The sequence below is a fragment of the Lutra lutra genome, chromosome 6, assembly GCF_902655055.1.
Source record: "Lutra lutra chromosome 6, mLutLut1.2, whole genome shotgun sequence".
Classification (NCBI taxonomy): Eukaryota; Metazoa; Chordata; class Mammalia; order Carnivora; family Mustelidae; genus Lutra; species Lutra lutra.
In genome coordinates, this window is record NC_062283.1 from 107,012,520 (window position 1) to 107,028,432 (window position 15,913).

The 15,913-nt window shown below is 37.3% G+C and overlaps 1 protein-coding gene across 7 annotated transcripts in view; it reads left to right on the plus strand.

Annotated features, from left to right (window-relative positions):
- Nucleotides 1-15,913, plus strand: part of DOP1A (DOP1 leucine zipper like protein A) — a 109,377-nt gene that overhangs the window by 75,504 nt on the left and 17,960 nt on the right. For 6 of the 7 annotated variants that reach the window (XM_047731922.1, XM_047731927.1, XM_047731921.1 and 3 more), the window contains 8 exons: nucleotides 663-763; nucleotides 2,284-2,543; nucleotides 4,269-6,258; nucleotides 7,472-7,583; nucleotides 7,686-7,868; nucleotides 9,355-9,480; nucleotides 13,312-13,446; nucleotides 15,737-15,792. In XM_047731922.1, the coding sequence (XP_047587878.1) occupies nucleotides 663-763; nucleotides 2,284-2,543; nucleotides 4,269-6,258; nucleotides 7,472-7,583; nucleotides 7,686-7,868; nucleotides 9,355-9,480; nucleotides 13,312-13,446; nucleotides 15,737-15,792 (2,963 nt within the window). The remainder of the gene's footprint in view (nucleotides 1-662; nucleotides 764-2,283; nucleotides 2,544-4,268; nucleotides 6,259-7,471; nucleotides 7,584-7,685; nucleotides 7,869-9,354; nucleotides 9,481-13,311; nucleotides 13,447-15,736; nucleotides 15,793-15,913) is intronic. The other variant, XM_047731925.1, reaches the window with a different exon arrangement.

A 15,913-nucleotide genomic window follows, 5' to 3' on the forward strand; every position in this document is an offset into this window, starting at 1 on the left:
GCTTTTATTCAAAAGATTCCACAGGTGCTTGAGGAAAACTAAAAAATCTTGATAACTTCATAATTCCTACCTGATTTAATTCATGTTCATTATCTAACACCAAAAGCTGCTCCTTCTGAATAATGTATTTTTCCATTGTTCTTTCCATTATTACCATAATGCTTAGTGTTCAAGGTAATCTCAAAGGGATATAATGTTTTTCTTATAGAAATAATAATTTTTAGGTATTTAAATTTTTGAATCTAATAAACTAGCTTGATAAATAATGACAAATTCATTTGAGATTAATATATAATTTCTGGGAGCAAAAGTACATTGCATAGTGTAATAAAATAAATTTTGACTACTAAGTATTTATATTAAAGTAAGAGGGAAAGTGCTTATGCTGAAGTTCTTTCCATTTCCTGTTTTACAGTGATCTAGAGACTTGGTTACCTAGTCTATGAGGTAGTATGAGATGATCCTTCAGGTTTAATATTTCTGTGTATATTTAAGTCTTTTTTACATTTCTACTTTCATAAAAACAGTTTATTGTGTTGTGTGTTGAGTACTATGAACATTGAACCTAATACTGCCTCTTAAAATGCAACTTTGATTCACTAAAATCTCTTAATATCTTCAAGGGAGAATAAAATAACTTAATGTCCCATATTCCTCCTCAGAAAATAAGGATGGAAGCACATGCAAAGTTTGCAGTTCTTTGGCATCTCACAAGGGATCTCCATATAAATAAGTCATCATCTTTTGCACGTTCTTTTGACAGGTTGGTTGCATTTGATGTTGGATTTACAGTAAGGTATCTCAGTGTCTCTTTTCTTGAATCCTCTGCCTAGTTTGGCAGGGGTAGAAAATAGCAATTTACAGATTTTTTTTTAAAGAGAACTTATAAATTACTATTTTTTTAAATCTAAGCTATATTAAAATGCATGGCATGGAGTACCCAGAGACCCTTCCTTTCCCTAGGTGATGATTCAAGACCCTGCTGTGTGCCAGGCATCATTCTAAGTGTCAGAGACAGCCCTTTGAGTCTCTATTCACAGTGAAGTTTCATTTAAACAGTACATTATGTAACTGTTTCTCTAATCGTTATTTTCAGTCTTCTGCCTGAACTGGACCTAATCTATAGCTAAAATACTGAGAGACCATAGGGCATCTGGGTGGCTCAGTCGTTAAGTGTCTGCCTTCAGGGTCCTGGGATCAAGTCTCACATTGGTCTCCCTGGTCAGCCGGAAGCCTGCTTCTCCCTCTCCCACTCCCCCTGCCTGTGTTCCATGTCCTGCTCTCTTTCTGTCAAATACATAAATAAAAATCTAAAAAAAAAAAAAAAAAAAAACTGAGAGACCACTTATATGGATTCAGAGAACCTGCCCCTGCCTAAGAGTGGTTTCACTACTTGTCTAGATGACTCATCCCCCAAATGTGAGATTTGCATTAACTTACAAGGAGATGCTATTACACCATAGCTTCAGATACTGGCACAGGATAATGGCAGTCTCACTAGGAGGTCTCCTAAAAGAAGCCACAGATACAACTGTGCTTATAGCCCCAGCTCAGGATCAGATGTGTGTTTTACTGAACATTACTTTTTTAATAGCATAAACATTTTTAAATGATCTGTTGTTGAACCAGTACAATGAACTAGGTCCTTGGCCTAGGTACTTTACAAATACCATCTCTCATTTGAAGCCTGCCATTTCTCATCATACAAATGAGACACTGAAGGACCAGGGAAATTAAAAGTGGCTTGCCCAAAACGACACATGAGGTCGAGTAGATAGCCCACGTTTGAATCTTGGGTTTTCTGATTCCAAACCACACCTCCATACCTTTCACAGAAGGTCCTTCCTTGAATTAAGCTCATAGGTTTGACTCTTAAAGAGATTGTGTGCAAAAGAGCATGGGAGCAGTGCTGACTTGTAGAGAGTTCAGTATTTAGTGACATGAATAGGACTATGTTGCTAAAACAAGACAAAGGGGTTTTTTTTTTCCTATTCTTTAGTATTTATCTTTAAGAAAAACGTATGCTTGTGAACTTTAAAAAGAAAACACAAGTATGTAAGAAAAGAGAAAAAGATTTTTCTTCTTTCTCATATCCACTGGGACTGTAGGGAATAAGATTATTAAAATGCTGTGGTCCACAGTTACCCTGAAGGATGACTACTTTTTAAAAAGTTAATTGAAAATAACAAAAAACCTATAATAATACTGATTTAAGAAAAACTAGTGTGTGACAGTTCAAGTAGGTGTTTTCTTCTTTGTTTTAATTATTGGTATTTATTGTAGGTCACTGTTCATCATGTTAGATAGCCTGAACAGCCTCGATGGTTCTACCAGCTCCGTGGGACAAGCCTGGCTGAACCAAGTGCTACAAAGACATGATATTGCAAGAGTTTTGGAACCATTACTATTGCTCCTGCTTCATCCCAAAACTCAGAGGGTTTCAGTGCAGCGTGTACAAGCAGAACGCTATTGGAATAAAGCTCCCTATTTTCCCGGAGAAGAGAATGACAAGCATTTCATGCAGAATTTTGCCTGCAGCAATGGTGAATATCAATGGAAGTAGAACAGCTTTCTTTATTTCTTTAATTAAGTTATGAAAATCAAGTGAGAGGTAAACACGGCGGAGATCACCCACAGCGAGGAGGTGTTCTCCACAAGTGTTCTCACCATGCCCTGGTGGTGCTCAAGTGGGCCGTGTCAGAATGTACTTCATCAGTGAGCACCTTAGAGGACTTGGATGTCTCTTACCAGATTACTTTTTCAAGGGAGGAGTCAACCCAGTTCTGGGCAAAGACAGTCTTCAGTTTTGTTGAAAATACCTTTAGAGTTTAATTAGCAATTTTGGTCCTACAAGGCCATGGAGCTACTTCACTGGGAATATATACTAAGCTTGTAGTGCACACTTAGATTTCATGAGTCGTTTTCTTTCTTTCTGAAATGGGAACAGTAGCACCCACCTTTCCAGGCTTCATTGTGTACATCAGATACTGTCCTGTTTGTGATGTGATCAGTGCAGACTGGCATATCATAAGTGTTGAATATTCACTATTATTACTAGAATTCCACACTTAACAAACTCTCCGATGATGCCATCTATGATACAGTGATAATGGCCCCATATATTAGATTAGTTTATTATTTCAGAGACAAAAGATGCTCACATATCTCATTTGTATGAGATATTGGAATAAGGCTATTGGAATAAGGCTCCCTATTTCCCCGGAGAAGAGAGTGACAAATACCCTGTGAGGTCAGTAATAAAAAGGTCATTTTACTGAGCAGGGAACTGTTGCTGAAAGGGCTGTGGCCATCTCACTCTCCCATGGCTGCTGAGTGATGAAGCTGCAACCAAGCCGGTGTGCTAGCTACTTCATCTTTAGTGTTTCTTCAGAGCCTTCTTTCCTTTCTCTGCCTTCCTTTCCACTGCTTCCCCTGAGTCTTCTCAGCATGCACTACGGTGTTCATTGCCCGAACTTTCAACCTCTTTGTGTTAGCATTTTACCCGCTGCATTTCCTGCCTATCTGCTGAATTCTCACCTTGTCTTGAGATCAGTCTCCTTACCTGTGGGGTCATGATGCTTTCCCTGAATTTTATAGCACTTGCTTGGTACTACTCCTATGGAACTAAGCCTTCTGCTCTTTCTAAAAGGATGCCTGCAGCCTAGAATACCGCCTCCAACAAAGTATAGAAATGGATAAGTGTGTTTGTGATCCCCTACTGAGTTCAAACTCTATATAGAGAGCAGTGACGTCTTCTCTCTCACCGCCATTGTCTCCAGGTTTAGGGCCTTACTCAGACTAGGTTAATTCCTAAATGTTGAATTTTACTGAACTCAAGGAACTACATCTATACATATTATAATCTATGACCAAATTACTTGAATTCTTAGAAATAGCCTAGCTAAAGGGAAGCATCACACAGGGAGGAAAAAAAAACTAAAATTTTGAACTCCAGTAAAAAAGATACTTATTTGGGGATGAGGACAAATTTTTATATTATATCTGTTTTAAATATGTTATTCTTTTGAATTCAGTTGGATTAATCGGCTTTCTAATGTTAAGTTGTCTTTACTAAATTCTAGTTAATCATCCACATAATTTTCTAACTTAAAGGGTCTAAAATAGTAATGAATTAAAATACAATTTTAGTAGAAAAATATAAGTCGGTGATGAAGCTAATGATTAAAAATCTTGAGTTTGGTCTACCATTTCAATTATTTTAACGTGTTTTATATTTTTCCTTCTTTGCTGTTTTCTTCAAATGCCAGTAAGCCAAGTACAACTCATTGCATCTAAAGGGAATGGTGAAAAGCCGCTTACCATGGATGAAATAGAGAACTTTAGTCTCACTGTTAATCCATTGAGTGACAGACTTTCCCTTCTAAGTACCAGCAGTGAGACAATTCCAATGGTTGTATCTGATTTTGATCTTCCAGACCAGCAGATAGAAGTACTTCAGAGTTCTGACTCTGGATGTTCACAGTCCTCTGCTGGGGACAACTTGAGTTACGAAGTTGATCCCGAAAATGTGAATGTTCAAGAAGATTCCCAAATGCCAAATGCGAGCTCCCCAGATGACGATGTTCAGCAGGTAGTGTTTGACCTGATATGTAAAGTTGTAAGTGGCCTCGAAGCAGAATCTGCATCAGTTCCATCTCAGTTAGAAATTGAAGCTCTACCCCCAAAGCACAGCGATGTCGGTCCTGGCGAAGAGGCGCTCCAGACTGACGATCAGTCAGCTCAGCAGAGCCACAGTGCTTTGCTGAGTAACGACAGTTCTCAGTTTCTCTCTGTGTCAGCCGAGGGAGGCCCTGAGTGCCTGGCAAATGGAATCTCCAGAAATAGTTCCTCCCCTTGTATTTCAGGAACCACACAGACTCTCCAGGACTCCAGTGTTGCTTCCGTAGAGACCAAATCTAGACAGAGGAGTCACAGTAGCATTCAGTTCAGCTTCAAGGAAAAATTATCAGAAAAAGTCTCTGAGAAAGAAACCATCGTTAAGGAGTCCGGTAAACAACCAGGAGCCAAACCTAAAGTAAAACTTGCCAGAAAAAAGGATGATGACAAGAAAAAAACTTCAAATGAAAAACTCAAACAAACCAGTGTGTTCTTCAGCGATGGGCTGGATTTAGAGAACTGGTACAGCTGTGGAGAAGGAGAAATTTCTGAAATTGAGAGTGATATGGGTTCTCCAGGGTCCCGGAAATCTCCCAATTTCAACATCCATCCACTCTATCAGCATGTGCTTCTGTATCTCCAGTTGTATGATTCATCGAGGACTCTCTATGCTTTTTCTGCCATCAAAGCCATCTTAAAAACTAACCCTGTTACTTTTGTAAATGCCATTTCAACCACTAGTGTAAATAATGCATATACCCCTCAGTTGTCTCTGCTTCAGAACCTTTTGGCCAGACACCGGATTTCTGTTATGGGCAAAGACTTTTATAGTCACATTCCAGTAGACTCAAATCATAACTTCCGGAGTTCTATGTACATAGAAATCCTTATTTCCCTCTGCTTGTATTATATGCGTAGCCATTACCCAACCCACGTCAAGGTCACTGCACAGGACTTAATAGGCAATCGAAACATGCAGATGATGAGCATAGAAATTTTGACGCTCCTCTTTACTGAGCTGGCAAAAGTAATAGAAAGCTCAGCAAAGGGTTTCCCAAGTTTTATCTCTGATATGTTATCTAAGTGTAAAGTTCAGAAAGTGATTCTTCACTGCTTGCTGTCCTCGATCTTTAGTGCACAGAAATGGCACAGTGAGAAAATGGCAGGTAAGAACATGGTTTCGGTGGAGGAGGGTTTCTCAGAGGACAGCCTTATCAATTTCTCAGAGGATGAATTTGACAACGGCAGCACACTCCAGTCACAACTTCTTAAAGTGCTTCAGAGGCTCATTGTTTTAGAACACCGGGTAATGACTATCCCCGAAGAGAACGAAACAGGTTTTGATTTTGTCGTCTCTGACCTGGAACACATCAATCCGCATCAGCCTATGACTTCTCTCCAGTATCTGCATGCTCAGCCTATTACATGTCAAGGCATGTTCCTTTGTGCAGTGATACGAGCTTTGCATCAACACTGTGCTTGTAAGATGCACCCGCAGTGGATTGGTTTAATCACATCTACTCTGCCTTACATGGGAAAAGTTCTACAGAGAGTGGTTGTTTCCGTGACACTGCAGCTCTGCAGGAATTTAGATAATCTAATCCAGCAGTACAAATATGAAACAGGATTATCCGATAGTAGGTAAGATTGATTTTTAACTTTATCATTGACATTTTTCACATCATGGCAATGTAATTGTCTACAAAGTCAGTTACAATTTGGGTAAATAAATTAGTGGTTATCATTAGGTTACAAATAGTATGTTGTTTTCACGAAAATGAAACTCCGCTTGAGAAAGTGTATCAATAAAAGAATTCAAGAATGGAAGAAAGGAGTGTTTAAATAGACTTTTTTTCTTGGTTGAAATTAATTTTGATGTTCTTCTTGACTGAACTGGTAAGAGTAATAAAAAACCCAGCAAAGGGTTTCCTTAGTTTTTTTGTTTTGTTTTGTTTTGTTTTTTAAAGATTTTATTTATTTATTTGACAGCAATCACAAGTAGTCAGAGAGGCAGACAGAGAGAGAGAGAAGAGAAAGCAGGCTCCCCGCTGAGCAGGGAACCTGATGCGGGGCTCGATCCCAGGACCCTAGGATCATGACCTGAGCCGAAGGCAGAGGCTTTAACCTGCTGAACCACCCAGGCGCCCAGGGTTTCCTTAGTTTTATCTGATAAGTTATCTAAGTGGAAATTAATGTCATACTAAAATTATTTTTAGGGGTTGCCTAGGTGGCCCAGTCAGTAAAGCATCTCCTTTCGGCTCAGGTCATGATCCCATGGTCTGAGGATCGAGCCCCCATGGGCTCCTTGCTCAGCTGAGAGCCTGCTTCTCTCTCTCCCTCTGCCTGCCACTCCCCTGCTTGTGCTCTCTCTCTGTCAAATAAATTTTTAAAAATAATTGTTTTCTCATCCGATTTTATTTCTTGTTTGCAATTTTCATAGTTTAGTGGTGAATTCTATCTGTATCTCCATGTTTAATTAGTCTGTCAGAAATTACTCAAATGTTTAATAGACTAGTATATGATTTATCTCCTGTGCAATCTTCGCTACTACATGTAAAATATGATAAAACTGCCTATATCATTTCATATTGATATGCCTGCTGTTAGAGTTGCTAGAAATTTATTGACTACATTTATTTTGTATTGAATTCTTTAGCCAAAAAGAACTCTAGTAGAACTCACTTATTTTAGAGATGAGGATATAAAAGCTTCTAATGTATGCTCTTAGTCATTTATTCTTATAATATTTATTGAGCACCTATGATGTGCCTAGAAACTACTGAACATTCACTACTGATAAAAACTTAAACTTTTCCACAGAACTTGTGTTCAAATGAATGCATTTTTTTTTCAGGCCTCTGTGGATGGCATCAATCATTCCACCAGATATGATTCTTACTCTTTTAGAAGGGATCACAGCCATTATCCATTACTGTTTATTGGATCCTACTACTCAGTATCACCAAGTAAGACTGTGCAAATATTTGACTCCTTTAAAAAGACTGAGGTCTAATAAGTACCCATTTGTAAACCTCAGTAAGTGATATGTGTTTTTCCCCCGATTTAAGCTTTTGGTCAACGTAGACCAAAAACACTTGTTTGAAGCCCGCAGTGGAATCCTCTCGATCCTTCATATGATCATGTCCTCTGTGACGTTGCTCTGGAGCATCCTGCATCAGGCTGATTCTTCCGAAAAGATCACTGTTGCTGCCTCTGCATCCGTTACCACTATTAATCTTGGAGCTACAAAGGTTAGACAATTCACATTTCCTCTGGAGCTCAAGAGTTTGCTCAGGGACTTTCCTAAAGATTGTATTCAGAATTTGTGAATAATTTGAGTAGAGTTTTTGGCATGCTGCTTGAATGGAGTAATTAATTCTCAAATAATTTTAACTGTTTCATTGAGAAATGGTGTATCACAGAATTCACCATTTTAACTATATACAATACAAGGGTTATTTTTTAGTACATTTCTAGAGTTGTGAAACTGTTACCGCAATCTTCGAACATGGCCATCACCTCAAAAAGATTCCTGGTGCCCATTTCCAATCACTCCCTGTTCCCCTCACTAAGTCTATTCAACCACTAATCTCTTTTTTCTACATATACATTCGCTTTTTCTGGACATTTTTAATAAATGGCATCATGTGGTATTTGCTCTTTTGTATCTGGCTTCTTTTATGTGACATATTGTTTTTGAGGTTCATTCATACATACTATAATTTTATTCCTTTTCTTTAGGACATCTTAAGTTGACACTTTAATATGCAAAACCCTCCTGGAAAACAGTTTAGCAATATGCACAGAGAGCTTTAAAAGTTTTGTAGCCTATGACCTAGTAATCTACTTTAGTAATGTATTCTAAGGTAATCAAAATTATGCAGAGATACATACCTATCATTATAGCCTTGTGCAGTGGCAAAAAGAGAGCCCCTAAACAGTAAATATGGAAATGGTTAAATTATACTTTTAATGTTATATTACATAGCTACTAATAATGGTTTTGAAGAAATCTTAGTGGATGGAAAATGTGTAAAACTTTAGTGAAACAAGGACATTACATAATTGAACAATTATGTATTTATAATTCTATAAAAAATTATATTCAGAAAAAGAAATTAATGTGGTTAATAGTGATTATCTTGGTATAATGTGACTAATGGTTGAGTGTTTACATTTTTTTCTTACACTCTGGCATCTTCCAAATTTTCTACTTTATACTTAGAGGAAAATTCTATCTGAAAGCATGTTATACAACATCAAGTTGTTGAATTGATAGCCCCTCAGTTACCTTAATCTTACTCTTAGACCTGACTCCCTAGATCTGGGAGTAATGGGAGCACAACTGAAATTGGGGTAAGAGGAAGGTTGGAAATTTCCAAAATTTTATTTAAGTACTTATGTTTAGATTAAACTGTGCTTTTCCTTTGTATAATATTCCTTTTTAAAGGAATCTACTAATGTAATTGGACTTCATATATGGTGTTTTCCTGTTATGTTATACAGAATCTTGCATTTGGCTGATTGACAGTTGTTGTTTTATAGGGTTTTTTTTTTTTTCTTTCCTAGTTAAAATAACTGTGATTGCCTCCCTTAACACTTCTTCTACTGTTACTTAGGTGGCAAAACATGAAAGCACTATATAGTATTTCCAAAAAAACCCAAAAAACAAAAGTACAGTCTATTTATTAATGTTTCATAATTTTTATCACTTGTGGTTTATTTAAATTGTTTTAGAACTTGAGACAACAGATCCTTGAATTATTGGGCCCCATTTCAATGAATCATGGTGTTCACTTTATGGCTGCTATTGCATTTGTATGGAATGAAAGAAGACAGAACAAAACCACCACCAGGACCAAGGTATATGTTTAGCCATTTGGTACTTCTGTTGTTTCATTTGATAAGCATTTGGTGAGTACATGCGAATTTTCAACTCTCTGTTAGTTATAGTGGGGCTGGAATGGGATGGGAAATAGAAAAGCAATATTTTTTCTGCAGGTGGATGGAAAATGTGTAAAACTTAGATAATGTAAAACTTAGGTAATGGTGTATTTATTGCCCAAATGTCTTAAATAAGCATGAAAAGCATCATTTTATGCAAAAAAAAAAAAAAAAAGAAAGAAAGAAAAAGAAAAAGGAAAAAAAAAAGAAAAGAAATTAGCATGATAATATTTGAAGTAGGAAAGTAACATGGTACAGAGTATTTTTTTTTTTTTTTAATGTTATTCAGGGAACAAAGCAAGGATATGGAGTGTTTTCATCTTGACTAGATTTTCTTTCCTTTTTTTTTTTTAAGATTTTATTTATTTATTTGACAGACATAGATCACAAGTAGGCAGAGAGAGAGAAGGGGGGAAACAGGCTCCCCATGGAGCAGAGAGCCTGATGCAGGGCTCGATCCAGGACCCTGAGATCATGACCTGAGCCGAAGGCAGAGGCTTTAACCCACTGAGCCACCCAGGTGCCCCTTGACTAGATTTTCATTAAGACGTGATAGCTTAAGTAGTTTCTAAATGCAATCCATACATTGGCTTAAGAGGATTATCTATGTGAAATTTTTGCTGCTTTGTGAATTTGAAAGCTCAAAAATGTTCTGTATTGGAAATAAAGAGTGACTCATTAGAATATTAAGGCTATTAAATAATTAACATTCGCATAAGATATATCCTTTGTCTAGTTAAGGTTTCTGGTCTGTTATTTTTGTGCTGATTTCACATTTCATATATGTTGGAATTTCAAAAGGAATAAAAATAAACATTCCTACCTAAGACATTTTTTTGCGTGGGAGAATTCAGTAGCAGATACTACATTAGACAGAAGTGAAATCCTGAACTATATAAAATCAGTCAAGGACCTGTGGTTTGTTATTAACAAGGCATGTTGAACACATGCATTTTTCTCTGCTCTTCTTTCAAAATTGAGAATAAAAGAATTTAAAAATGCATAAACTCACAATGACAAAAAAATCGAGATAGTTGACCACAGAACAATAAGAAGTGTCAGCAGAACTTCGCAAGATGAAAAAAAATACAGGTCTGTGTGGTAACTGATTTAGTAGAGAAAATTGATAACGAAATTGCTGCAAGAAAGCAAGCAGTTGTCACTGTATAACTACAGATGGTCTCTGGAAGTCGAAATGTCAGGTGCCTCTAAAGGCAAAGTGTTGGGATGGGGCTGAAATCTGGAGGATTGATTGAAAATTTGTATAAGGAGCAGCTGGACCACGTCTAGGTCCCTTTCTCCCAGCTCAAGCAACCACTCACTCTTCCACTACCCAAGCAGGAGACTGGAGTCAAGTTTGCTCTATAAAGAGTTGGTCAAGAAAGACTCTTAACCCAAGGGCATAAGATTCACATAGGTAGACTTTAGACTTCATGATAAAAAGTGGAGCATTCGCAAAAAATTCTTACACACAGAAAATGGTCACTAGCCTCCCCTCACTGAGGTAGCTGGAAGCAGTATGGCCCTTAAGTAGGAATTTTGAGGATTGGCTTCTGGGAAAATGACCTGATCAAGAAAAAAAGACCTATAGCTACTAAAGTTTTTGAGGCTGCTAACAAAACACTAGGCTGCAGTCACGATACAGGAAGGCCTCCCTACCCACCAGTCTTGCACATAAATGCTTGAATTCTCATCACTTTTTAATTTTCCAAAGGCAATTAATAGCAGAGTTGTTAAGAGCACAGACTTTGAAACCCGCTTCCTGGGTTTCAAATCATTACTTTACTGACTAACTCTATGACCGTAGGGTAGAAATACTACTTCCTGGGGTTGTGAAAATTAGAAGAATATAGATTACGTGGCACTTAGAGCAACACCTGGCACTTAATAAACACCCTATAAATATTAGCCATATTATTATTCCTGACATTTAAATATGAATAAAAAGCCAAGGATTACCAGCCACATGAAGAAAGCCTCTACTATTGATTGACAGTGACCAAACCAACTAGATAAAGTCAAAAGAAACAATGTAGGTAACAGAATAATATGTAAGTAATAATAGTAATGCATTTCCAAGAGGTGAAGCTGTATTGCATCCATGATATAAGAAGATTCTAAGAAAGACCTTAGCAAAAATTAAAATTTTTCTTGGATATAAAATTTTTTATAGCAGAAACCAAACTAAATCAGTACAAATGTCAGAAGAGAAAGTAGATAAATACCAGAAATAAAAACTTAGAGATATGAGAAGTAGGGGAAAGGAGATCAGAAAATTAGGAGAGCAATACTGGAGGGTCAATATCTGTTTTGTAGAAAGAAAGAACAGAAGAAATGAAGGGAAAAAATATTAATGAAATAGTACAAGAAAATTCTCCAGAAATGAAGGAAATGAGTTTCCACAGACACTATGAAAAGAGAGCTACACAAATATCAGTATGCATTTCAGAATGCTGGAGATCAAAGATCTGAAAATCTTCCTGAGAGAAAACACTGTTCCTATTCAGTGGAATAATGATAAGACTTACCGAAAGCAGTGCTAGAAATTGTGATGAGAAAATAAGTTTCAATCTGTAATGCTATATCCAGTCAAACCATCACTCAAGACATTTTGAACCATGCAATATCTAATTTTTAAAAAGGCATTACCATCAGTTCACCCTTTCTCAGCCATTGGAAGATGCATCTCCATTAGAGGAGGAATAAACTAAGAAGGAAGAAGACATGGGATCCAAAGATTAGGGGTTTGGACACAGAAGACAAGGAACGGGAATCTCTAGGATGATGGTCAAAGAAAAGATATCAAGATGTTACTTTTTAGTAAGCCCAGGGTAGAGCAGAAAGACCTCTAACAGATGTCTTAAGGGAAAAAAAAAAAAAAAAAGTCAGGAGTAAAAGGTAGAAGATTAATTATCTAATATATTTGAATATGTATTGAAAGGTTTGCAGTTGGAGTATTTGGGGATGAATTTGTGATAGAGATGGAAAAATACATAAAGCTATGTATTAACTCGGAAAAGAAAACGTAAAAGAAATGTAATGACAGTATAATACACAGTACAACTGTAAATAGTTATACGAATATTAGATATTGATTTAAGTAAAATTATATCTATGTTGGGAGGTTAGGGAAAAAGTGTAAGGGAGCTAAATTTTTGTCTTCTGAGGTGGGAAGTCAGTAGGAAATTTTTAAAAAAGTCATGAGGGGTTCCTGGGTGGCTCAGTGGGTTAAAGCCTCTGCCTTCAGCTCAAGTCATGATCTCAAGGTCCTGGGATCGAGCCCCACATGGGGCTCTCTGCTCAGCAGGGAGACTGCTTCCTCCTCTCTCTCTGCCTGCCTCTCTGCCTACTTGTGATCTCTGTCTATCAAATAAATAAATAAAATCTTTTTTAAAAAAGTCATGAAATAGGAAAAAATAGCTGTGTATATTACTCAATAATAGAAGAGAGCTAAGAGTTGAGCAGGGTTGCTTTGGGATATGAGATAGAGGATAGGACACTGCTGTCTTTTCTTGTAAGGCTTATTATTACCCTATTTGATTTTTTGAAATGTATATGCATTGTATTGGTAAACATACATATATATATATCTACTTACTTATTTATTCATTTTTACCTAAGATAGTCAAGAGACTTGCAAAGTCTTTTATATTAAAAAGAGCCCATGACATAGTCTCTTAATTCTGTGACTTCTGTTAAAAGACTTATGTACCCCCCTACATACAGAAATACAATGATGTGTTTATCCAGGTTATTCCTGTAGCCAGTGAAGAACAGCTTTTACTAGTAGAACTGGTTCGCTCCATCAGTGTCATGAGAGCAGAAACTGTTATGCAGACTGTGAAAGAAGTTTTAAAGCAGCCCCCGGCCATAGCCAAGGACAAGGTAAGAAGAGCTTTTCTTTGCCTTTATTGACAATTCTGTTTCAGAAATTATGCCGGTAGGTAAGGTATTTTTTTTTGTGCAGTAATGTCCTTTCACAGATTGGGGAGAGGAAATCATGTTGACCTCATACTACTATAATCAAAACATTTGTCAGGGGCGCCTGGGTGGCTCAGTGGGTTAGCCGCTGCCTTCGGCTCAGGTCATGATCTCAGGGTCCTGGGATCGAGCCCCGCATCAGGCTCTCTGCTCGACAGGGAGCCTGCTTCCCCCACTCTCTCCGCCTACCTCTCTGCCTACTTGTGATCTCTGTCTGTCAAATCAATAAATAAAATCTTTAAAAAAAAAAAAAAGTTTATCAGCACCTGCAGGGACTGCTGTTGTCATCATCCCTGTAGCTGGTGAAGAGCTGTTCACTGGTTAGATCTCTTACGTGAAACCTCTAAGGCAATTCAGACTTGTATGACTGAATTCTTAGGTGAGGTTTTTTGGCCATTTAAGGAGGAACACATAAGCCAGATCCCAAGGTCAGCTGACCTCAATTGTTGCCTTATTACTTTTTTTTTAATAGCTTCTTCATTGCTTTCTCTTTGGAATGAGTATCAAATGTTTTGCCATAACCTTAGTTCTAGTCAGAGTCATTTTTTGACCACGTACAAACCTAGCTTTGCAAGGGCTACAGAAAATGAATAATAGAGTCTGCACTCACAGCACATTGTCTCTAATTAGGCAGATGTAAATGTCTGCAAATCAGTAAAATTAGAGACTTCTCTCCTTTCTTTTGCTCTTTGTTCCAGGAATACTGAGATCATATTTTCTGAGAAAATATTTACAACCTGCAAACATTATAGTTTAAGCCTAGCCAAAATAAACCTAATCATATCCTAAACAGAATTGTTACACAAATCCGAAAATAACAATTTTTTTAAAATTTTATCTTTTTCTTGAATTGCCAATGGGAAGAGTATACTTGTATGTGTGAATAGCTAATACTCATATTAACTTCTAACATGCTAACTATTCTAACATCACCCCTGGAGCATTTGCAATAGGATTTTAAATTTGCATGTAAAAGCTCAATTCAGCATAATATTTTGAGCGTCTGCTTGTGCCAGACATTGGACTAGGCATGAAGGATATGAAAATAAGAGAAGATTCCACCACCATGCCCTCCAAAGGCTGCCTCCTTGCTCTGCATCTAAATTCTGAATCCATTAGATACTGCATTTTTCTCTGTGTGTGATAAGGGGGAACCTTCAAGGGAACCGTTGGTACTAAAAAGGAACAAATGGTAAATGTCAGTGGACATCAGTATCATTTCCTTGACTGTTACTGATTTCTACGGCAACTGTTTTCTTTTTTATTATATGTTACATTTGGCACTGTTGCTAGTTAAAGACTACTTTAGGAGACTATTAGAAGTTGGTCTCAAGTTTGAACACACTACACTAATTTCACAGAAATTTGTAGTAAAACAGTTTTAAATTCAAATTTCGTAAAAATCTTCAACCCAATTCTGCTAGCACCAACCAAGTATAAGCTGATTAAAATAAACTGATGTCGATGCTTGCAGAGTAAATGGATCATTTAAAAATAATGGCTGGGGGCGCCTGGGTGGCTCAGTGGGTTAAGCCTCTGCCTTTCGGCTCAGGGCATGATCTCAGGGTCCTGGGATCCAGTCCGGCATCGGCATCGGGCTCTCTGCTCAGCAGGGAGCCTGCTTCCTTTCCTCTCTCTCTGCCTGCCTCTCTGCCTACTTGTGATCTCTCTCTGTCAAATAAATAAATAAAATCTTAAAAAAATAATAAAAATTAAAAATAATGGCTGGATGGGGGCGCCTGGGTGGCTCAGTGGGTTAAAGCCTCAGCCTTCAGCTCAGGTCATGATCCCAGGGTCCTGGGATCCAGCCAGGTGTCGGGCTCTCTGCTCAGCAGGGAGCCTGCTTCCTCCTCTCTCTCTGCCTAATTGTGATCTCTGTCAAATAAATAAAATCTTTAAAAAAAATAAAATATTGGCTGGAGTATCAATTTTTGACGTGTTGTGGGTGGGGATTGAGAACCTTTTGATTTCTTCTATCCATTTTCAAATTTTTAAACAGCTCCCAGGTTGAGTTTTTTTCTACTAAAAGAAAGCATTTGAGTGGCTTTATTTTTTATGATAAATTAGTGTTTTTGTTTCCTTTTAGTGTTCTATATTAAAAATTGACATTAAAGTACAGAGGTGTTGGCAATGATAAAAAAGCAAAGGCAGCGTTTTTCTTCAGTGTAAAATTGATTTTTTTGTTTGTTTATAGAAACATCTTTCTTTGGAAGTCTGCATGCTTCAGTTTTTCTATGCTTATATTCAAAGGTAAGATAACTGATGTAGATCTCTCCTTACTACATTAACCATGTGTAAAAGGGAATAGTGGAAAAAAGCACCTGAATCCTTTCAAGAAGTTGCTAATTTTTCCTTTTAAAACTAGAAGAAC